Source organism: Poecilia mexicana, unplaced genomic scaffold (genome assembly GCF_051168715.1).
Source record: "Poecilia mexicana isolate PSO_F unplaced genomic scaffold, ASM5116871v1 scaffold_12, whole genome shotgun sequence".
In the NCBI taxonomy this organism is placed as follows: domain Eukaryota; kingdom Metazoa; phylum Chordata; class Actinopteri; order Cyprinodontiformes; family Poeciliidae; genus Poecilia; species Poecilia mexicana.
In genome coordinates this window covers 4,619,819-4,642,812 of record NW_028263381.1, presented here as the reverse complement: position 1 = coordinate 4,642,812, position 22,994 = coordinate 4,619,819, and the positions used below count along the sequence as shown (strand labels likewise).

The window sequence follows — 22,994 nt, the reverse complement described above, 5'->3', positions numbered from 1 at the left end:
TAGAATAGCTCCCTACGACATTTGTGCATTTTGTTCCCTTTGTGGCTTCCCAAGTAACAGACGAGCTCGTGGCGTTTCAGCCATAGATCTACACATCATGAATGTGAGAAGCTTAAATGTGGGGAGATCGCTAACTTATGGAAGCCCGTTTCCACCACTCTGTTAAAAAAAAACTCATTATAATGAGATAGTATATCATTACAATGATATACTATCTCATTATTTTGAGATAGTATCTCATTATAATGAGATAATTTATTTGATTTTTTTTACAGAGTGGCAGAAATGGGCTTCCATACTAACTAGACTGTTTTAATTGACAGACTGAAAAAAACATGCTTTTTTATAATTATATTTGTAAAGCATTGTTTCGCTGCTACTTGTTTTCTTGCAGTTGCTCTACTTAACATAAGGAAAACACAATTGTGTTTATGAATAAACATGAAATGAAAAATAACATAATTTTTACTTAACTATAGCCATAGATGTCATTTGAACTATGTAAAAAAATACATAAAAAAATACATAACTCAAATGGTCACTTTGGAACCAATACATTATTGTGAACTGAATATTCTGGGAATTTTATCCAGTAAATTGTTTACTTTTTTGATTTTGTAATTTTAGTACCATGGCTTCACGTTTTAATCATTTTAAACTGTGAGATTTGCATTCGAATTTTACTTGACAGATTTCACAAATTAAAAATGGTTACTTTTTTTTCATTTCACGGTCAAATTACATATTTTTTCCCCAACTTTGATAAATTTCATTATGATTTGAACGAGTTTTAATTATTTCTCTGAATGTTTTTTTTTATGTCAGAGGGTTTTTAATTTCAAAAACTGAAAACACACTTGGTTATTTAGACTGCATCAGGCTCTACTTGTTGTATATCTATGGCCGCCCTGCAGCTGAAGCCCAGTCATGTGACGCCAACTTGTCCAACTCACACTTCCGCTTCTGCGTGTAAAAAAGTTCTGAAAAATCTGGAAGAAGTTTAGCTCTGCAGGAATTTTAAAAAAGACACTACGCTGACGTTTTTCTTGACAAGATAACGCGACGTTTACCGCTCCAAACATACGCGGAGTCAGTTTTCCTCTCGGACTGCAGTTTTAGAAGCGAAGTCATGTCGACTACAGCTCTGTACAATGACCAGCAAGGAGGCGCGGAGGCTGCGGTGGAAGCGGGGCAGGAGACCACCGCCACCATCTCCAGCGGCGGGGCTGCCTTTGGACTTTTCAGCACCGACTTTAAGAAGTAAGTCAACTCCACATGTTTCACTATCAAATACTTCCGAGCTTTTGAGTGAACAGGTTTGTGGTCGACGCCATGCAGCTGTTTGCGGCCAGCATCAACAAAGCAGCCTCTGAAAGACTTGCTAGCATTCATTGTTGCACACCATCATTAAGGACCTTTGACCTGTCATGTGAGCTCCAACTACACCCCTTTAACTTCAGCTGACTCCAACAAAATAATGACCTAGTGCATGTCACCATTTTGTGTTTATACTCTGTTATGTTGGTGCGCAAACAGTTTTAGTTTTTCCAAATTTGGCTGCACGAAGTTAAGAATTTGGGGTGGCGATATGGGCTTCAAATTTCATCACGATATTTTCAGTTGATGTTATCGTGATAATGATAAAATTGATGATAAAATACTATGCCTTCTTTTCAGTTGTTTTTTTAAGGCACAGCAGTCAAAGCCACACAAATGCCGCTCTTGAAAGATGTTTGAAATGGTCTCCTTTTTATTTTTATCATTTTAGTCATCCTGTACAATTTGTTGAAAGCTATTGATGCCCTCATGAAAAGATGGCAAAAATAATTCCAACAATGCAGTCAGTTTTAGTTTTTCCCCCCTAAGCATTATTAATTGGAATTTATTGCCATAACTGAAATTTTTACAAGAAATTTGTCGCAATAATTGCGACAAATAGTAAATGCCTACCTTAGGGACAAGCTTTGATGTAAAAGAGAAACTTGTATTGCTTTAATTTTATGTTGGAAATATATTTTATATTTACTGTTTGAGTACTTGAAGTAATCAACAAAAAAAAAGAAAAAACAGGAATTGAGCTTGAAATTTGAAGTGGCCAGAAAAAAAGCTTGATCTGTGCGTCCCTCGATCAAATTTACTTTTATTAGTTTATTGTTTTTGATTGGCTTTATGTCATTTTTTGCTCTTTGTTTTGTAGGTCGTTTGCCTAATCTTCACGTAGGTGTGTAACTTTGTCATAGTGTTTTTTTGTTTTTTTTTTACAATGGTTATGCTTTTAATCTTTCAAAGTCAATCATTAAAAAGCAGAATTTTACTACACATTTCTAGTGTGAGCTGTAGAAAACAGACTGTTCTCCCAATTACATTCTGAAATAATTTTACAGTTTTGCAAACTGTGACTGTTGGAGCAAAAATGTGATAAGAATGTCAAACACCTTTTCTAGTTGCAAAACTGTTCACATTATTGCTTAGTTTTCAAATTAGTTTGGTTTAAAGGAGGCTACAGTTAGCATATTGCAGTGTTTTTTGTTTTTAACATTTCAGGTCAGAAAGTGACCACCAGAGGTCAGCAAATCACAATTTGAATCAGCTTTTGGATCCATTACTTTTAAAATCAAACACATTAGTGAAGAAAGCTGCAGATTTAAGTTATCCAAGGTGTGTGTGATAAGAGAACTTTTTACTTATTTATTTTTATATTTTGGCTTTAAACCTCAGCAACAAACCTGCAGAAGTGTAATGTCTCTTGACGAGCTAAGAGACTGAGAAGAAAAGTACAAGATATGAATAATGTGTCAGAAAAGGGTTCATCATGCGTATGAATAGTGACGCTGAAAGAGTGAACAAAAGTTCCCACAGATGCATTCCCTACGCTTATGAAATGTCGTTCCAGAAGAGTGGAAGCTGATATAGTCGCAAAAGGTGGGAAGACATTATATTAAACCCTGTATTAGGAACAGAATTTCACATTACAGACTTTTAAAAAATATACTTTATATAAAATCAACTTTTTTAAGCTATTGATTATTATATATTGTTATTCCCTCATCAAAAATATACCTGGAGTGTTGCTTTGATTCTTACATGCATGTTTGAGAAATCCTCGAATGGCAACCATTCAAGTTTATAAAAGTCGAGCTTCCACATCACAAAGCATCCCTGCGACACACCTCCTACACACAGCTCCTTCAGACTAGCAGCAGCAATTAGCAAACACCTGGTGCATCTGCTGAGCTCATTATACGAACTATTTCTGGTGCTCTAACGAATATTTGTAAATGCATAATATATGTTTGTTGTGTGATGAAGTGCTGAGTGTTGGAAATAGCAGGGGCTTCTTAAAGAGACAGGGCCCAATTTCAGGGCGCCAATTTCTTTTAAGTCATATTTGATATATGTATTATTTTTATAACTACTGAAGGTAAAATAATTACCTGTTTGTGCTATAAAATGATACTACGTGGACTGAAAACGCATAACACATCAACTGAAGACTGTCAACCCATCCCCTCAAAGAAAACAATACGGGTTTCAAACGGGCCAAAACTACATTTCTCATAGGCCAGATTTCTACATTTACAATAATACAAAAAACCCTCCCTTCTTTTGTACTCCACGTCTTCAAGGCTATTTCCTCACATTCATCCTGGCTCGGCTATCTTTGATTAAAGGCCTGTCCTGTTGGCCTCGCCTGCCAAACTTGGCAGGGCATGCAGACCCCGGCCATGTCGGCCCAAAAGTGGATTATCGTACAGCAGTAGGAGAGGAAAAGTGGCTCTATGTTTACCCACCAGTCAAGATAAGGCCCTCCTTTTTCCCCTAGAGGGAAGTGCTGTTGAGTCGCACACAAAGCCAGGAGGCAGGTGAGGCAGCCGGGGCCGCATGTGCCAGCAGGGAGCAGAAACGGTCGAATGACGTCCATCCAGCAGCAGCAGCAGGAGGAGAGAACGTGAACAAACCCTGTCCTCAGGCATAAGGATGACCAGCCGTTAGCGAGTAGAAGGGGGCATCTTGTGACTTTCTTTTTTTTTTTTTTTGCACAACTGAAGAGGAAGAGAGAAGTGAATGACAAAGTCTGTGCAGCCTGTCTTGTGGTGTTTCCTCAGCAGTGTCTGGCTTTGGCTAAAAAAGACGACTTCATTCTGAACCTGAAGAAGAAACAAACGTTTGTGGATTTTCCATCAGTAGACAGTCCAGGATGAACGGCGGTTTCTCGTCGCTGCGTTCGGAGGCGGCGGGGGCCATGAGGACGGTGCTGGTGTCTGCCGAGAGCTTGCAGCTCACTCTGAAGCCTGAGCTCACTCAGGAGGAGCAGGCCCTGACGCACGCCACCGCCGCCGGCGGTAAAGCCAGGGAGACACTCAAAGCCGGGTACAGCAGTAAGGCCGTTGTCTGAGAAGAGAAGTCTGCTTGGTTACTGAGCCAGATGAAGTAGACGGAAGAACGTTAGGAGAATTAAAATGACAACTAGGTGGTTTGAAGCAGTGTGGAGCAGAAATATTGAAATCACTGCGTTAATGTGCGAAACTAGAGATGCACTAATCTGATACTGATATCTGTATCGGTCCAGATATGAAAAAACATTTATATTAGGTTTTCATGAATGTGTCCAATTCATAAGATCAGATCTATTCAGTCTAAGTCTATGCTTCGTGCTCTGAGTGACGTTATGTTTTGCGATTTTACACTTTGTTCAGAATTCCTAATTTCACTTGTTGAACCATCTGAATGAAGGTTTGTTGCAGTTTATTCAACGTTTTCAACCCGTTTCCTTCACGTTCTTTATTATTTATTTTACATTGGCTGTTACTCTTCTAACTGCACTGACTGAACAAATGAAAGTTGTTTTTACATGTTTGACCAAGCTTGTGAAGCTATTGGTGTATTTAAACATGCTGCACTGGTACAAAGTTATCAAATAAATTAGTAATTCAGTATATTTATGTCTGTTTAAAAAAAAGAAACATTTTAAATCAATTCAACATTGTTGTTTTTGTATCAAATTGGTATCAGCTGATTTTATCTGTATCAGAAGTGGAAAAAAGTGGAAAACTTTCTTTCAAATTGTACAGAAAGTCCAATTGGGAATTCTAAATATAGTGTTAAAAAAAAAAGCACGAAGTCGCTCAGAGCACAAAAAAATAGAATTGGACTGAATAGATCCATCATTAAGGACCAGTACAGATATTAACATCAGATTGTTGCTTCTCTACACTTTTACATTCAAGGTGGAATGAACTGAGGTGAAATGAAGGCATCTGCAGAATTTTGAATCAATTGGCCTCAACAAAACGTAACAATGTTTGTCATGGGAACCGTCTGAGAGTTCGCTGAGACAGTTGACTGGTAACAATGTCCTGCTGTTCTCTGCATGGGACACTGAGAACAACCATTGTGAGTTAGCCTGTTAGCTTCCTAAAACATGATCATTGTCGTCATGCCAACATTGAGCCGGTTTAACTCATCTTTTTCCGAGGACAGCGTTGTTTTCAGACTGTGCAGCGTTACCTGTGTGTGTGTGGGGGGTGGGGGTGGGGGGCATTTTCTTGACGCATCCAATGTTGTGGGGACCTGTGTGGTTCCCATAAGTTGTTTCTGGGTCAGGGGTTAGATTTAGGTCTAAGGTGTGAATTGAGTTTTGGTTAGGGTTAGGTACGTAATGGTCAGGTTTAGACTGTAGAAAATGAATGGAAGTCAATGGAAAGTCCCCACAAAGATGACCACCTAGACGTGTGTGTGTGTGGCTGTAATGGATGAAGTGGATCCAGATGTCCAGAACATGGGGATTTCACAGCACCTTTGACCCAGTCGAAACTTTGAAACTGATTAGTTAAATAGCCTCTGTTGGTACACGGTGTTCCAGCTGAGACGTTGACCAGAAATGTCTTCCTGTTCCCAGAAACGAAGACCTGAAAGAGATGCTGGAGAGCAACAAGGAGTCCCTCAAACTGGAGGCCATGAAGAGGATCGTTCAAGTGAGTTTATTTTTATTTACTTGCTGTTTTTACTTTTTTAGAAAAAAACTACCACAACTACTATGTATATGTACTTATATATTTGTATTCCTTTTAGCTCATTTCTAAGGGGAAAAATGCATCTGACTTGTTTCCGGCGGTGGTGAAGAATGTCGCAAGCAAGAACATTGAGGTATGACACCATTGAGAAGCAGATGATTCATTTCACGTTGGCATGACTCACCACGTGGTTTGTGCTTGTGTGGCGCTAGAGCAAATTTCCTCATATAAAGCTAGAATTGGATCATGTGGACTGCTTAATTGAGTTGCGACGTTATTATTATCCATGCAGTGGATGACCTAATTAAATCAGGATATTTTATAAAAAGCTGATTCTGTTTCAAATGGATCCAGATTTAGCTTCGTTTGTCTGTTTGGTTTCTGTAGAGTTTTCTTTTGTTTATATTACAACCAGGCCTTTTGCAATAATCAATAAATCAATTAATTGCATGATAAATTAATTTGCATTGTTTGCTGTTTTTCTCTTTTTCTACCAAAAACTGGATGACAAAAGTCTTCAGTCTGGTGCTTTGGTCTGTCTTTTTTTTTTTTGGAAAGACAATTTTGTTTACAGAGACTTCATAATTCATTATATTTGTTTTTATTTATCTTGGATATTTAAAATGTCTTCCAGTTCCAGTGTTAAATGTTAATCAGAATTTAAAGTTTAATGATTTTTGAGAATGTGTTCATTATATTGCTTGAAAATGGTTCAAAGCAACAATATCATCGTTTGTCGCAATAACTCCTGGGACAATTTATTGTCCACAAAGTTTTATCATTACAAGGCTAATAATTACAACCACAAAAGTCAATGTGTTTTAATTAGATTTTTTTTAAACTTGAAAAGTAGTGCGTAGTTTGTAAAACACAAATATAACACATAGTTTAATCTCTTTTTTTTTTTTTTTTTTTTTGGTTGTAAGACTCAAACATGTGAGTTTTTCTCATCCCGAGGACGGGCCTCAGCATCCTCCCTGCGAAGCTGATTTTAGCAAATGACCGAACTCTAAGCAGCTGTTCCAGAAGGGGGTCCATGCCCAGAGCCTGTGAATATTGATTAGCAGCAGCAGAATAAATCACAATGCGCGAAGGGGGCTAGCATGTGAGCAGGGGGCCAGAGGCCGGGCGCCGCGTACGAGTCATGGCGCCGAAGCAGCTGGGCGGCAGGGAGCGGGGACAGGCCGGCAGATATAATTGGACAGAGGCGGTCTGCAGTCACATCTTCTCTCTCCTGCCTAGTCTGCACCAGCTGCTAGGGTTGTGTGAGGTCTTCTTACTTCATCTTGTCTCCCTTGTCTTTCCCCGGCTCTTTCCAGTGTGTATGTGTATGTGTGTGTGTCTCTAAAAATGGCCTCCTCATTCTCACTCGCCTCCCTCCCGTCTCTGCGAGCGGCCACCGAGTCGCGCTAATTACTGCACAACCTGAAGAGCGCGAGCGCAGTTTGCTGACAGCTGCTGCGATTTCATATGAAAGCTTTTTATTTTTATTCTAATCATTTCTGCTCTGTGATTCCCACAAACGTTGAAGCTGTGTTTTGCTTTTTCTTTGGTCTAGATTTATAGTTATTAATAAAAAGTGTGTGTGTAATAGAGATGCAAGTCTTTAAGGGTCTTTCTAATCCTGAAAGGGTCTGAGGTTGATTCAGAAACAATTTTTTTTTTTCTGAAATCAATTTTACATTACTTTGGCTGTTCATCTTCTTTTTTTTTATAACCTTTTTTTAAAGATTGTTAATTTTTTGTAATCAATTAAATTTTTTGTAATTTCTTTTAACCAATGAAAAAAAGTCACATTTTTTGAAACCAATTTAGAATTTTTTCTTCAATTTTTTTAAACCAATTTAGAAACATTGGTTTAATTTTTTTGAAGCCAATTTAGAATGAGAAAAAAAAATAAATAAAACAATTTAGGAAATTTGGTTTGATTTTTTTAAACCAATTTAGATTTTTTTTTTCTTTTTTTCAGTTATTTTTGATCAAAGGGAGCAGATCCTTGAGGGCAGATGGGTTGTGTCTCCTTTCTTATAGTGAGTAATGCCATTAATTCCAGCAGTAATGACCAGAATGATGATGGAGAACTGTGGTTCTCTGCTGCTGGTCAATACGTGCTGGATTAGAACGCACAGGGCCGATTACTGGCTGAAGATCTCCGTGATTGTACCTGAAATATAACCTTTCTCCTGACCTCCAGCTAAAATCACCTCATAAATGGGATAAGTAGTTCCTCAAGCAAGTCGTCATTTTCTACAACACTTTTTCTTTCCTCTTTTCCGTCTCATTGGTTTGTTTCTGGAGCTCTAACGAGATTTTGTAAAGCTTTGACTTGCAGACACTGATTTTTAGAGGATCCTAATTTGTCTTTTAGAGCTATAATTAATTAACAGCAATCTAAATATTTTAACAAAATGTTTTCACTATGAGCTGAGGTGACGTCACACTGTGTGCGAGAGTGGACTGTTTGTAGTCATCGTCTTTGTTTTTCAAAGTTTAAAGGGGCAGTTTTATGTAAAATCGACTTTTTTGCGCTTTACGTCATGTAATAATGTTATTCGCTCATCAAAATCATACTTGGGGTGTTGCTTTGATTGGTTCATGTGACCATTCAACTGTGCAAAACGCCTGGTTAGGCGTAGCTGCTTCTTAAAGGTGTAGCTGCTTCTTAGAGCTGCAGTTTCCAAGCTTCTGCCTCACAGATCAGCCCACCTACTGAACTCCTGTATACTAGCCAGCAGCAGTTAGCAAACACCTGAGTCCTCTACGTGCTACACTATTTTTTTATTTACTTGTTTCTCATATTAGATTTCTTCTAGAAAATCCACTTGGAAGACAAAAATGACGCCGTCCGTTCTTAATCTTAGTGAGAATGGACTTCGTAGTTACTCGTCTGTGACTTTCTTCTGTGTGCGGGTTGAAGGCTCCAGGTTCCCGTTGTGGGTCGGGACCTTTTTATCTGATGACTAGGCGTAAATCCTGGATTTTAAAGGTGATCCGAAAGCAGTTTCTGTGTGATTGTTATGTAAAAAAAAAAAGGCCTGCGATCTGCATGAACATCCAACATTACAGGATTGGCTTTTTAAAATCGTTTCGGTGTTGTCAGCGTGACCTCGTTGTCTGCTCGCCGGTCTGAAAAAGATTGGATCTTTGAGCTTCCAGCCGCCTGGTCTTTGCTGCGTCTCTGGTTTTATTCTTCTTTCCTAACTGAGGAGCCAAAACGAATCAACGGACGACCGACCTTTTGACATCTGAGCTAGTCAGGAAAGCAAGACAAATATTATCTCAAGCTTTCCTGTGAGAAACGAGAGCAAGGCTGACTCAAACCATGAACTTCTGAAGACGGGAAACCTTTTATAGCAACACTTTTTCCAGCCCTTTGAATAATAATAATAATAAATAGACTTCCAGTGAAAAACAAAAAGTAAAACAGTAGGAAAGCTGTCCATTTTGTCTCGTACATCATTGTTCATATTTTCCATTTGATAACTCCAGTCCAAGGCTTTTTCAGCGACTTTACAACCAACCGTCAGTTTGTTTCCTTCTCTGACTTAAAACATGAACTTTCTAAATTAACTCTTTCTTCTCTTTCATGTGTTGGGCAGCTGAAGAAGCTTGTGTACGTCTACCTGGTGAGGTACGCAGAGGAGCAGCAGGACTTGGCTTTGTTGTCAATAAGCACCTTTCAACGGGCCCTGAAGGTAAAAATAGCCCAATCTGAGGCCTTTTCTTTGTCTGAAGCCTTATGAACACTAGAGTTTTATCAGGCAGATTGTTCTATAACTTTGAAATAAATCCAAAGTGTTTCAGTCACCAAGTCATGTCCAAATGGTGTTGCATCCATGTGGAATGCATTCTCACTCATTTCCACTCCATAGGAATTAATTTCTCATGTTTGCCACACCAGTACAGAAAAGAACTGCCTGAATTGGATATAAATTGAACCAAGTTATTGAGGTATCACACATTCATGCTAGTAGCTTTTTGCTTAGTGCTGCATAAATATGATTCAGAAGGTGGTGAAGCTATTGGAGAAGCTACTTGTTATGCATGTTTGCAATCATCACAGTGCAGAGAGCCATTAACACGGCTGAGATGAGCATTTGTTTTTTATTGTTGCAGTGGTATTCCCCAACATTACATGGCAGTTTGAAGCCCAGTAGTAAATCTAACTGTCCACAAAAATTTGTGAAAATGTTCTGAAATTAGCTTGTGTTGCTAATGCTAATTAGCCGGGCCATTGAGTGAAACAAATCCTGCTTGTTTCCCAAATGGATAAGTTGAGATTTGATGCTATTTCTTGATCTGAGTTTAACTTTCCACCAGTGTGTCTCTCTCTCTCTCTCTCTCTCTCTCTCTCTCTCTCTCTCTCTCTCTCTCTCTCTCTCTCTCTCTCTCTCTCTCTCTCTCTCTCTCTCTCTCTCTCTCTCTCTCTCTCTCTCTCTCTCTCTCTCTCTCTCTCTCTCTCTCTCTCTCTCTCTCTCTCTCTCTCTCTCTCTCTCTCTCTCTCTCTCTCTCTCTCTCTCTCTCTCTCTCTCCCTCCCTCCACAATCATCTGCTTCAGTTTTTGCTCCATCTTGAATTATTTTCCGCAGAACTTCCTGTTTGACCAAATTAATTTTGCTTCTATTTTCTTGTAGACATCTGATTTCTAGATCTGTACTACTTAGTGTCGGTACTTCTTGTACCACAGTTTGAGAACCTGATATTAGGCTATGATGTAGAGATGAAAACAAAAATAACTTCTACTTTTTCTTTCCCTCTTGACTCAAATATCATCGTCATTACAACGGACATGTTTTCACTTTTCTTCTTCATTTCTGCACCAGGATCCAAACCAGTTCATCCGAGCTAGTGCCTTAAGGGTCCTGTCCAGCATCCGCGTCCCGATTATCGTCCCCATCATGATGCTGGCCATCAAGGAGGCGGCCTCTGACCTTTCCCCTTACGTCAGGAAGACCTCTGCGCATGCTATCCAAAAACTCTACAGGTAGGACTTTATGCACAAACGGCCCTCATTGGTGGATATTCATCCTATATGGATCGATCCCTATTTTGCCAAAAGTATTAATCTTTTAATAACTGACTTTGTTTTCAAAAGGCTTTTATAAACTAGTGGCCTTTCTTCATTAGTGGACAGGAAGTATGGTAAAGATGGAAGTGGATGACTACAGGAAGTGGACAGGGTTGAGGATTGTAGTGCATGGAAACCATCTTTGGTGGTACCTAAGTCTGCTTTTATTTTATTAAACTTGGCTAAATACAGTAAGCACTTTCAAAAATGGAGCAAACTTTGTTCTCACTGCTGAAAACAGTTTTTTATTCAGTCTAGCTGAAAAGGACAAGCAAACTGGATTAGGCGATAACAAATTTTGCTGGACGATAAATTGTCCCAGAATTGATGGTGATAAGCGATAATATTGTCATTCTGAGATCATTTTCAACTAATATGATAATAAAATAATAAATAAAAATAACTAAAATAATAATAAATAATAATAACAGCCTTTCTTTTCATAAGGCATACATGCAAAAAAAAAACTCGTTATGATACACAATAATTTACACCCTACATTTCTACAAACTTCATTTTTTTAATTAAAACACTTAATACTCAGTTTATTGTTTAGCAGTTTAAAAAAAATCAATTTTTTTTGTAAATATAATTTCTGAAAAGTGTTTTTTTTATGCCCACAAGTACTTTTGACTTGACATTATGTCCCCATGTGACCAAAATGTCAGAACATCACTAGTTAAGATGAAAGCATGTTCATCTTAACTTAAATTTTTGAATGTCCTAGACAAAGTCCAGGCCTAAATACAATCAGGCAACTTTTGCAAGACTTGGAAAAATAATGTCCAGATGCTCTCCATTACGTTAAACTGAGCTATTTTGCGCACAAGAGTGGACAAAATGATAGAAAGTTCACTTCTGTAGAGAAAGCCGGTTCTACAAAGCATCCAATTAGTGAGGGTGAAAATCCTAAGCACACATCAGATTTTAATTTGAAAACACATGGTCAAAATCACACATTTTGCTTCTTGTTTACAGTTATCCATTACTTTGTGTCACTCTATTACTCAAAATCCCAATAAAATACATTCACATATGTGGCTGTATCCAGTTCAGATGGTGTCAATAGACGCATGAAGCTGCAGTCTGTCCACACAGTGCTGGTGATTTAATTTCTGTTCTTTCATGTGAACAATTGCATCTCAACAGCTCACCGTTTGCCCCTTTTTTTCAAAGTGTTTCTCTTTTCCTCTCAGCTTGGACGCAGACCAGAAGGAGCATCTGATCGAAGTGATCGAGAAACTATTGAAAGACAAAAGCACGGTGAGTTCCTGCCGCGCAGTTCGCCAGGCAGGCCACCGGAGGGCGCCAGAGTCAAGCAAGTCCTCCGGCATGCCGGCTCATTCAGCAATGCCATGGTTTGTTAACACCCACTTAAACCCACACGTCTTCAGATGCTCCCTGTTAAGTGTCCATTTGGAAGGAATTTTCGCACTGATGCTAGTGTCAGCTTAATTTTCTCGAAGGCCAGCTCCTTTTTTTTTCTTTTTTCCCCCCTCTAAAGTAGACCTTAAATGAGCTGGATTCTGTGTTTAGAAACAACACGGACGGCCCATTGGAAGCCAGCAGGCGGCACATTTTGCTTCGAGGAGGTCACAGCAAATACTAAAGGGTCTTTAAATGGCAATTTCAGATATGTAGATACAGGCTAGAGAGTGCACCGTGGGTTGTGTTGGCACGCGCAGATCGTGCACAGTTTGTTTTGATTACGTATTCATAGAGTCCAACTATCATTATACAAACAAAACAAAACAGCTTAGGCCAAAAGGGGGGGAGGCGGTGTGGGATGGGAGTGGTGGGTGGAAAGCCCGGTACCAGATGCAGAGCATATTTAGCCACTAGACGCTAACGAAGACAGATGACTTCTCCGTGCTGGAGCCCACATTGCGAGGCAGGGGACAGAGGGAAAGGGCAGCATCATCACACAGACACACAAGCGCATCAGTCGGTGATGAATGGCGGAAAAAAACCTAAACACAGCGCATGCCTAATGTCTGCAAAGTAATGCATTTTTGTGACGCTAAGACCCGAACCGTGCGAGGATCTTTTGGACTTGCAGCGGCGACGACAACAAAAGCTAACCATGTAAAATGACAGTTTACCTGTTAGCATGTGGCAAATTGCCTAATGGTGTATTGGAATATTTTTTGTTTTGATGAGGTGACCAGTAAAACCTTGACCTCCTGATTCCAGCTTTTAGCTGACTTGAATCATGTTATAATGTTATTCCCTTCATCAAAAACATAGCTGGAGTGTGGCTTCGATTCTTTCATGCACATTTAATAAATGCTTCGATCAACCGTGGCAAGTGACTTTCCCACTCAGCTCCTTCAGACTAGCCAGCAGCAATTAGCAAACACTTGGAGGAACTGCACATCTGCTGAGCTCAATATAGTCTTTGTCCAACTTTCTGTTGTTTTTTGTTGTTTGTTTTTCATTTGGTCTCCTGGGAACTTTTTATAAAACTTAGACTGGATAAATTCTGCCTCTTTCATAATTGAGTTTTATCCAATCAAATAAAAAAGAACCAGTTAATTGACATCTTTAAGTGATGCCACAGCTGAAATCCTACACAATCATCTCTAGCTGTGTTGCAAGGCACACCTTTTGTGTTTCGTAGCATTAAGTCGGATCATTTTCAGTTTTCTATTTGACTTCAACATTTTTTTTCCTTGTGGGATAAAAAAGCCTTTTACTGTGTTAAGACATGAGAAGGGTTCCTCTACTTTTACGTTATTGTTAAGTTGAAGTACTTACTAAGGAAAAATTTGAGTTCTTTTATTTTAACATTAATTTCAAGTATTGTTCTTTTTTTCAATGCATTTATTGACATGACTATAAAATTTCCCGATGAAAGCAACTTTGACAAAACCTTATCGACACTTCTTTATAGCAATGCACCGATCATCCAGGGGCCGATACCGATATTTACTTTTGTCAAAGTCTGACCCGTCGATTTTGATTCTGGACGGGCATCCCGATGTTCTTTTTAAGGACTGTAACACGTACTTTTTTTAAAAAGAAAAGAAACATTTGTTCCTTGTTTTGAATCCAACAGGTAGGGAGAGAGAACTACAGGATCATTCCTGTTTATGCTTTAGATATCATGTTGATGCATTTACAGATTTAGAAGGAAAAAAAATGAATCATTTTTGTGATTTACAGGGAAAAAAACCTCACCAATCAGAGATTATGAAGGAATAATTATCTTTCCCTTGTGTTTGTGTGTTTTTGTTTTTTAAATCAGTTTGATATTTAAAGTAACCTTTTAAAATTTCAGTCGTCTCACAATATTGCACAATAAGAAACATTAACATCAGGTAAATGGTTATTCTGGTGGGTTTTCTTCTGTGCTGAAACACCTGGTTGTTGCTCGTTGTGCGTCTTCGTCTCGCTCCCCTAACACACACCTTTGCTGGCGTTTAGCTAAACGCCCGTGGCACACGGCGGGCTGCTTGTAGGCAGGACGCTTTAAAGAGAAAATGGGGAGCGCCTGATGACAGAGACAACATAGGAGTTTGTGCAGCTGTTTTACCGTGATGGATCTATTATCCAGCCATTACAAGATAAATGATCGATCTCTCCCATCCATCCCCCCGCCCTGCACCTTCTGCAAAATTGAAATGAGAACAGAAAGGAAGAGCAGGGCGGGGGCGGTGGGGTACTATGATTAGGGCCTAGGTGAGATGCCCATTAATTTAAGAGAAAAGAGAAGGGAGGAGTAGGAAGAGAGGAGTGGAGGATAGGCCGACCCCAAGCCGGGCCATCCATCAAAAAGGCGCGCGTTGTCTCTGACGTGATGACCCAGCACTCTCCGCCTCCCCGCCACCTTAATTAGAATTCATAGCAAAGTAGATGCAAGGAAACGCTTTGGGCCCCTTCATAATTTTATAGGAAATTTATTGTTATTAGAAGAACCATTTGCTTAGTGTGATTTTTCCATTACCAGCTTGTCACGCGGGGTGGATAATATGGCTGGGGGACCGGGGGGAGGCGGCGGCGGCGGCAGCGGCGGCGTATGAACGCCATAGATTGGGGTGTCAGATTTGTTGATGGTGCGTGTAGTTTACCTTGGAGCCGGATCTAATCGGGGGGTAGGGGTGGAGGTCTGTGGTCTTTGTCGGAAACGAGAGCTGGACGGTTGCGAAGAGAGGAAGTGACACGATAAACGCTAGGTGGAAATCTTGCTAAAACACAAAACTACAAAGGTTAAAATGTGGGGATTTGTCCTTTTTTTCCCCCACATGACAACTTTATAGTAAAAAAAAACATCCCAGTTTAACTGTATTTACACAAATTAAAAAACAAATATCTAAATGCTTCTATTTAAAACATAAACTCTCATATTTCCACTACTGCGTAAAATGGTATCACATATTGATGATTACAGCTTCAGTAATGGTGATTTCACCACTAATGGAACGATTTAGAATAAACTGGTTTGATAGATGCTGTCACTGTGCAGAATCTGTTCTACTCTTCATACATTAAACTGGTTTTAACAAACTGGTTGATTTAATAGTTTAATCAACTGATTAATAGACGGCTCCCAGTCAGAGGGATCCAGTCAGAGACAGGATGAGTGCCTTAGCGCTGTCAATCAAGCTCATGTATGATGGAACTCCTCCCCTAAAAATCACATTTTAAAATGGTTTTCATTTACTGTTCAATAATTACTACATTAATTTAGCATAAATGCTTCCTCATATTGTCTGATTTTTATATGGGCAATTTTTTAAAAATACAATCATATATTATTACTTTACCAGATTATAAAATTTTTCATCACAATCCTCTTTTGATTGTAAGAAAAATAAGTAATATTATACACTAATCACATCAAATTAAATTTTATTCCCACAGTTCTTATGGTTTTTTTGCATCTTGTGAGAAACCTTTTAATTTCCCGTTGTGCCAGCTTGATGAATTTGTCTGAATGCCGACCAGAAACTGAGGATCAGAAAAATAGTGTTTAAATCCTTTACTTTAACTTATAAAAATTAAGATTAAAACATTTACAGGATTACTTACGTTTTCTTTTTCTCTTTTGCCTCCTTTCCAACTTTCTGATGCCTCCACAGCGCCCCCTGGCGGCCCTTATTTTGAAAAATGGATGCAGAGCAATGGGTTAGTCAGTACAGAAGAAAAACTGGATTCTGGTTCTTTTTTCCTTATTATCACTTTATGTTGTGGTTTATTGATTCATATTTCACGTTGTCCTTCTCTTGGTCTCACTGATGATCATGGAGGCAACAGACGGTTTGAAGTTGTTGTGTTTGGGAGAGCAGGGCGTTGCTAGCAAACAACAAACTAATTAAACGGTTGATAATTGGTTCTCTTCGCCACCGCTTTGGCCTTTGCCTGCTCTCTCTTCAATAAAGTGTTTTTACTTTTATTGTTGTTGTTTTAATTATCATCTAACTCCTTCAAGGGCTAAAAGAGTTTGTTGTAATCAGAGCTGTAAATTGCTATTATGTGGACTGAAATTGCAGCCACACTACAAAGTTTGCAACAAGAGTCGTACGTAACGGCGCTTTATTTCTCTAGAGATCCTATATTACTGCTTGTTCAAGAGATGAAGTATTTGCTTAATTTATCTGAGGAGAAAGCTGCTTGAAATGTTCATAACCTCAATTAACAGATTTAACTGGAAATAAACGTTATACTTAAATGGCAAACAAAAAAAGAGGATAAAAACACACCATGTCTCCAGAGTTTCTTCTTAACGGAGTGAAATCTGTCCTCCAGCTGGTGGCTGGCAGCGTGGTGGTGGCCTTCGAGGAGGTGTGCCCAGACCGCATCGACCTGATCCACAGAAACTACAGGAAGCTGTGCAACCTGCTGGTGGACGTGGAGGAGTGGGGCCAGGTGGTCATCATCAACATGCTGACACGCTACGCCCGGACGCAGTTCACCAGTCCCTGGAAGGAGGTGAGAGGCGCAGTGTTTTCAACTTACTGTTAAGTTTAAAACACTTAACAATAAGTTAAATGTTTTATTGATTCAAATTTCACGTTGTCCTTCTCTTGTTCTCACTGATGATCATGGAGGCAACAGACGGTTTGAAGTTGATGTGTTTGGGAGAGCAGGGTGTTGCTAGCAGACAACAAACTAATTAAACGGTTGATAACAGATTTATCAACCGTTAAATCTGTTATCAACAGATTTAGCGGTTTAAAAAGTGAGTGTTTTAAACTCACTGGTAACCCAGTTTGGTTTCCTTCCGTTCTTTGAAGGCTTTTAAGACCCCAGTATTCCACACCATGTAATTATCCAGTTTCTTTTTTTTTTTTTTGGAGTATCAAATGCCAAAACGTTTCAGGACAAAACAGAATCTGCTTGACCTAAAATCGTAAACTGTGAAGAATACTTTTGGTAATAAACGACTTAAATATATATGACTTTTATTAATGATTGTGACAATATGATAAATATTTCACACAGTTTTCTTATTGGCCTCATCTTTAAATCACCAATGTTGTCTACTTAATCCTCACGCGGTCTTGGCGTGACGCTCAGGCGATGTCACAGTCTGACAGCGGGGACAGGTGTCCTGTCAGACCGTCAGTTCAAGAAACGCACACGGGGTCAGTGGATGTGCAAAGCTGGTAGAGATTTTCTCAAAAGACTTGGCAGCTTATAATGCTATGAGATGGGGTGCTGTGGTGGCGCGGGGGTAAAGCACTAACCATATGTGGAGACCTTTACCATCGCATGTTCGAGTCTCGGCCTGGTGACCTTTGCTGCATGTTTCCCCCCTCTCTCATTACCCACTTTTCTGTCTTACCTCTTTCAAATAAAGGCCAGTAGAGCCAAAAACCTTAAAAAATTAATAAAAACATAATATGCTGTGAAAAGACAAAGTTTTCATATTTTTATTTGTGTTTTTTTTGCATTTCACAATTTTCTCACCCTTTATTTTGACTTATTATGTAAAATCCTAATTAGAAAAACAATGTTTCTGGTTCCAACAGCATCATTGATTCTCCATGAATCCAACCAGAAAACTTAATGACATTTAATCCTTTAGAAAATTATTTGGTTTACATTAGAACCTTGTATAAATGTTGTTGTTTTTTTTTTAGGACGGCATTTTTGATGAAAGCGAGAAAGCCTTCTACGACTCCGACTCTGAGGAGAAACAAGGCCAGAGAGAAGCAAAGCCGTACATCATGGATCCAGATCACAGGCTGCTGCTGAGGAACACCAAGCCTCTTCTGCAGAGCAGGAACACTGCAGTGAGTTCACATCTACAACACCTGAACCGTCTGAAATAACCTCATCCTATACGAACATGTGATGTAATGTAAACGTCTGTGCCGGAAATCAGCAGTAATTTTCCATTTCCATCACGCCATCAATGTTTCGAGGGTAGAAAAGAGAGGAAACGGGAGCTATTTTATGCTGCTAATGATCAACAGTAACAGCGATGCGTTTCCATTTTTATTATTGACGATAATCATAGAGGGGAAATTTAAAACAGACACAAACAACTTTACTGGTTTCCATCTGTTACAGTTTTTCTGTTATGAATTGGCAGACGGGGCGTAAATGATGATTGCAGTGACTTTCTATTAATGAAGCTAATGTGGAATGAATAAAAAAGCAGTACCACAGTTGGCCACGGGAGGCTGCAGAAAATGTCTGATTGAAACGATGTAAAAAAAAAAAAAAAGGAACTTATCCTGTGGTGATCAATGGTTCATTTATCATGATGATGAAAATAAAAGCTGCAATAATTGTTTTTTGTAATTTTCATTGTTTTTGGGTGTAAACTTTCTCCAAAAATGAAACTCATCATTTATCAAATAAACAAATTCACTGTTCCAGTTATATTAAATCGGGTAACTGGACACAACAAATAAATATGAAAAATTAAGAATTTAAAAAATGGATCTCAATAATTGCCGTCAATCCTATTTTGAAATGTAACCAACCAGACAGACAAATCTAAACAGATAAAACACAAAACTCATGAAGCGTATTAATAATATGACCAACTATAATAACTTATGACTATTATTTTTAGACACACAACTCTCTTTTTCCCATTTTTTTTTTTTTTGTTCTTGCACATCTCTTAGTGAACCTAAGAAAAAAAAGGAAAACCGATCACAGATTTCCATCAACCAGGAGTCTCAAGGTCTGTGTCTCAGTGTAGCAGCGGGAGGAAAAATGCTCCCAAATGAAAGTGTTGATTAAAATGTGACATGCTGTGTCTTTACTCGTGACAGCACAGTGACATCCTCCATCTTCATAGCTGCCTCGGGCCTCTCATTCTGCCTCCCCACGACGGACACGCGTCTTCCTGCTATTTAAAGCTCCCCCTGAAAAATTACCTTGTATCTTGAGTGCTTTTGTAGAATGTTTTCAGTGTGTTGATGTGTTCTGGTAAAGGACGAATCCGTAAAAAAAGCTGACTTTGTTTAATGATTTACTGTTTTGCTGTTGTGTTCAGGTTGTGATGGCTGTTGCTCAACTTTACTGGCATCTTGCCCCTAAACACGAAGTGAGCATCGTCACTAAATCGCTAGTTCGACTGTTGAGAAGCCACAGGTAACCAAAAAACAACTTCTTCCTATTTGATATTGTGTTAAAAAACAAAAGTGAAATGTAAAGGTAGCTCTGCTCTGACGGCGTATTGGAGGACTAAAAAAGAGGAGAGAATTTTAGCCAAAAAACTCAGACATTTTGAGATCAATATCAGAAATAAAAACAAACAAAAACGAGGAAATTGCCTGAGCTCAAAAAGTTGAGAATTTTTTACTTTAATAGAAAATTTATTTTCTTGAAAATATTAACATTTTGACACTTTTTTTTTAAAATTTGCAACTCTGAGCCCAGATAGTTTCCTTGATTTTTTTTTTCTTGAAAACTTCTGAAATTATTCAAAATTGCTGAGTTTTTTTTCTTGCAAATTTACAACTTTTGGAGCTTTGAGAATTTCCTTGTCTTTTTCTTGAAAATTTCTGAAATGAATAAAATTCCTGAGTTTTTTTTCTCTCAAATGTAAAAACTTTCGGAGCTCTATGAATGTCCATGTTCTTGAATATTTTTCCCTGCAAACTCACAACTTTTGGAGCTCTGACAGTTTCCTGATCTTTTTCTTGAAATTTTTGAGATTAACCTAAAACTTTCTGAGATTAATCTTGAAACTTCTGAGTTTTTTTTGCCAGACATGTGCTCCTGTTTTGTTTCTCTCTACGATGGCCCTAATGTGCCGTTGTACTCTGCAGTCTACGCACCTTAAGGTTGTTTTCCTTCTTGTTCTCGTGCAGAGAGGTTCAGTACGTCGTGCTGCAGAACATCGCCACCATGTCCATTCAGAGGAAGGTGAGGCTGTTCATGAATCGTTACAACAATCGATTCCTTTTATTGCTTTTCCAATGAGTTTATTTTTTCATTTAATTCTTCTCAAACAGGGGATGTTTGAGCCGTACATGAAGAGTTTCTATGTCAGGTCCACAGACGCCACACACATAAAAACACTGAAGGTAACAGATTTCTGCCTTATTGCAAACTACATGAGTTAAAGTGAACCTAAATGATGAGCACTAATTATTTTACTGTGTTGCTTGGTAACCTGTAGGAAAAATGTAAACGTATGGAACAGATTGGTATAGCATATTTGCCTATTTAATTCATCATAATGTTTCTAAGTTTGTTAGGGGATTAATTTTCAGGTAAATCAAAATTAACATTTAAATTTTAAAAGAGCATGACGTTTTGAAAATCCTTATATTCATAGTTTTTTTTTTTGTTATATAATCCTGCAGGTAAATTAATAGTGTTGGGTTAATTTTGCCTATCAATTGATTAGAGGTCAGAACCTCATATATATGCTGTACATATCATAAAATTCAATGTACCAATTAATATTTTAAAGATCAGAAGTATACATACAGATTCAACATGGCCTGTACGCTCACTCTGTGAAGAGGAAACTCAAATCCTCCAAAAGAAACATTAAAAAGTCAGATTGCAGTGACAAAGACTTTTATTTTTGGAGACAAGTCCTGAGATGTTTGTTTCTTTCTGTCACTATTGTGACGTTTAGCAAACAGAAATAATTTTGGTAATTCAAACGGACCTAAAACAAGAGAAGTTTGATCTGATTTAACTTCAGACTTTAAGAAAAAATGTGTGTGTTCCTTTATCCAGTGTGTGTAAACTTCTGGTTTCCACAGTGTTTTGTATTTCCCCAAATCCCGCTCTGTTTCTTTACTCCACTTTCCGATAATCAAGTTTCTCTTCCGATTTTTACAGTTGGAGATCCTGACTAATCTCGCCAACGAAGCCAACATTTCCACCATCCTGAGGGAATTCCAGGTTTGTTGTTTCTCTTAAATTCTTAATTTTTTAAGAGAAATTAAGAATTTCTCTTAAATTCTTAATTTAAGAGAAACTGGTTACTGACTTGTCATCAGTAACCAAGGTTTTCCTTCCCCCGCCGTTCTCCTCACGGTTCCGATCGCACTCCAGACCTACGTGAAGAGCCAGGATAAGGCGTTTGCTGCTGCTACCATCCAGGCCATCGGCAGGTGTGCCACCAACATCTCCGAGGTCACAGACACCTGCCTCAACGGCCTGGTGCTGCTGCTTTCCAACAGAGACGGTAGGACAATGTGCAGCGACGCGCGTGTTCGTCTCCGGGGCGACCGTAGTTAGTTTCTTGGTTTGTTTCGACAGAGACGGTCGTGGCCGAGAGCGTGGTGGTCATCAAGAAGCTGCTGCAGACTCAGCCCACCCAGCACTGTGACATCATCAAGCACATGGCCAAGCTCTTCGACAACATCACCGTAGGTGACGTCCTCATCGCTAGCTGCGTTTCCACTGCCATTGTGCCCAAATCTTTGTCGATATTCTGCTTTTTCACGTAATAAGTTATTAAAAATCATGGCTGATTTTGATGTAAACAGTTGCTTGAGATGTTTTCATAACTCATCCATCAGAGGAACGCTGGAGTCTTATTCAAGCGTTGGAGCAACAAGCCGCTTATACTGTTGGAGCCGCTACAGTATGTATGCGGTATTTTGAAGAAAATTGTAGTCGGCCATTTTACAGAAGAGCTATGGATTCAACATGTTAGAATGACACACAACTTTTTATGAGCTGTGTGATGCTGTGAGAGCTCTGCGGCAGCCAGTTGCATGTTGTTGCAAAAACAAAACAAACCGTCATCTTCCTAGACGACCACTTCCTGTCGCCTTCTTCATCGTTTTCAGCAGTAGTAACATCCACCTGTTGATCACGTGACTCGTGTGATGCGAAAAAAGTGTTTCCATTGCAGTTTTGCAATATATACATCTATTTTGATATGGCTGAAAAACCGCTTCATCGTAGCGTGATAATTATTTTGAAAAATGTGTTTTCAAAACTCGCAAATTAATTTTCGGAATTTTAATTTGGGCCATTCTGTGGTTGACGGAAATGCAGCTGCTGTTGAACTTTGTTGTTAAACAGCGTAAGGACAGGTGGCCATTTTGCTTCAATCTTTACCTTGGCAGGTTCCCATGGCTCGGGCCAGCATCCTGTGGCTGATGGGAGAGTACTGCGAGAGGGTGCCGAAGATAGCGCCAGACGTACTGCGGAAGATGGCGAAGACTTTCACCTCTGAGGAGGATATTGTCAAGCTGCAGACAGTCAACTTGGCAGCGAAGTTGTACCTGACCAACTCCAAACAGGTGCAGAAAGTTTTCCACCTGAAGGAAAATACATTACATTTTCTGATGCTGACCTTAGATATTTCAAACGGCTCAATATTTAACTGTAACTCGCAGTTAAACCATGCTGACCACGACGTGGGTGAATGAGAGACTATGATGAAGTCATGAATGAACAGGAAGTGCTTTTATTTGGATAAGACCGAATCACCTCTGTGAAATTTGCAGCTGCTACGCTAGTAATGAGAG

The 22,994-nt window shown here is 39.0% G+C and overlaps 1 protein-coding gene across 4 annotated transcripts in view; it reads left to right on the top strand.

The window, feature by feature from the left end:
* Nucleotides 1-910: 910 nt before the first annotated feature.
* The window catches only part of ap3b1a (adaptor related protein complex 3 subunit beta 1a), a 57,101-nt gene continuing 35,017 nt past the window's right edge, over nt 911-22,994 (top strand). For 2 of the 4 annotated variants that reach the window (XM_014984361.2, XM_014984359.2), the window contains exons 1-15: nt 911-1,260; nt 5,900-5,975; nt 6,073-6,147; nt 9,614-9,709; nt 10,838-10,998; nt 12,279-12,345; nt 16,831-17,013; nt 18,168-18,320; nt 19,541-19,638; nt 20,361-20,415; nt 20,505-20,576; nt 21,349-21,411; nt 21,565-21,697; nt 21,772-21,881; nt 22,590-22,766. In XM_014984361.2, the coding sequence (XP_014839847.2) occupies nt 1,130-1,260; nt 5,900-5,975; nt 6,073-6,147; nt 9,614-9,709; nt 10,838-10,998; nt 12,279-12,345; nt 16,831-17,013; nt 18,168-18,320; nt 19,541-19,638; nt 20,361-20,415; nt 20,505-20,576; nt 21,349-21,411; nt 21,565-21,697; nt 21,772-21,881; nt 22,590-22,766 (1,650 nt within the window). In that variant the 5' untranslated portion in view covers nt 911-1,129. Of the gene's footprint in view, nt 1,261-3,844; nt 4,372-5,899; nt 5,976-6,072; nt 6,148-9,613; nt 9,710-10,837; nt 10,999-12,278; nt 12,346-16,830; nt 17,014-18,167; nt 18,321-19,540; nt 19,639-20,360; nt 20,416-20,504; nt 20,577-21,348; nt 21,412-21,564; nt 21,698-21,771; nt 21,882-22,589; nt 22,767-22,994 lie in introns of those variants that run through there. The other 2 variants (XM_014984358.2, XM_014984360.2) reach the window with 2 other exon arrangements.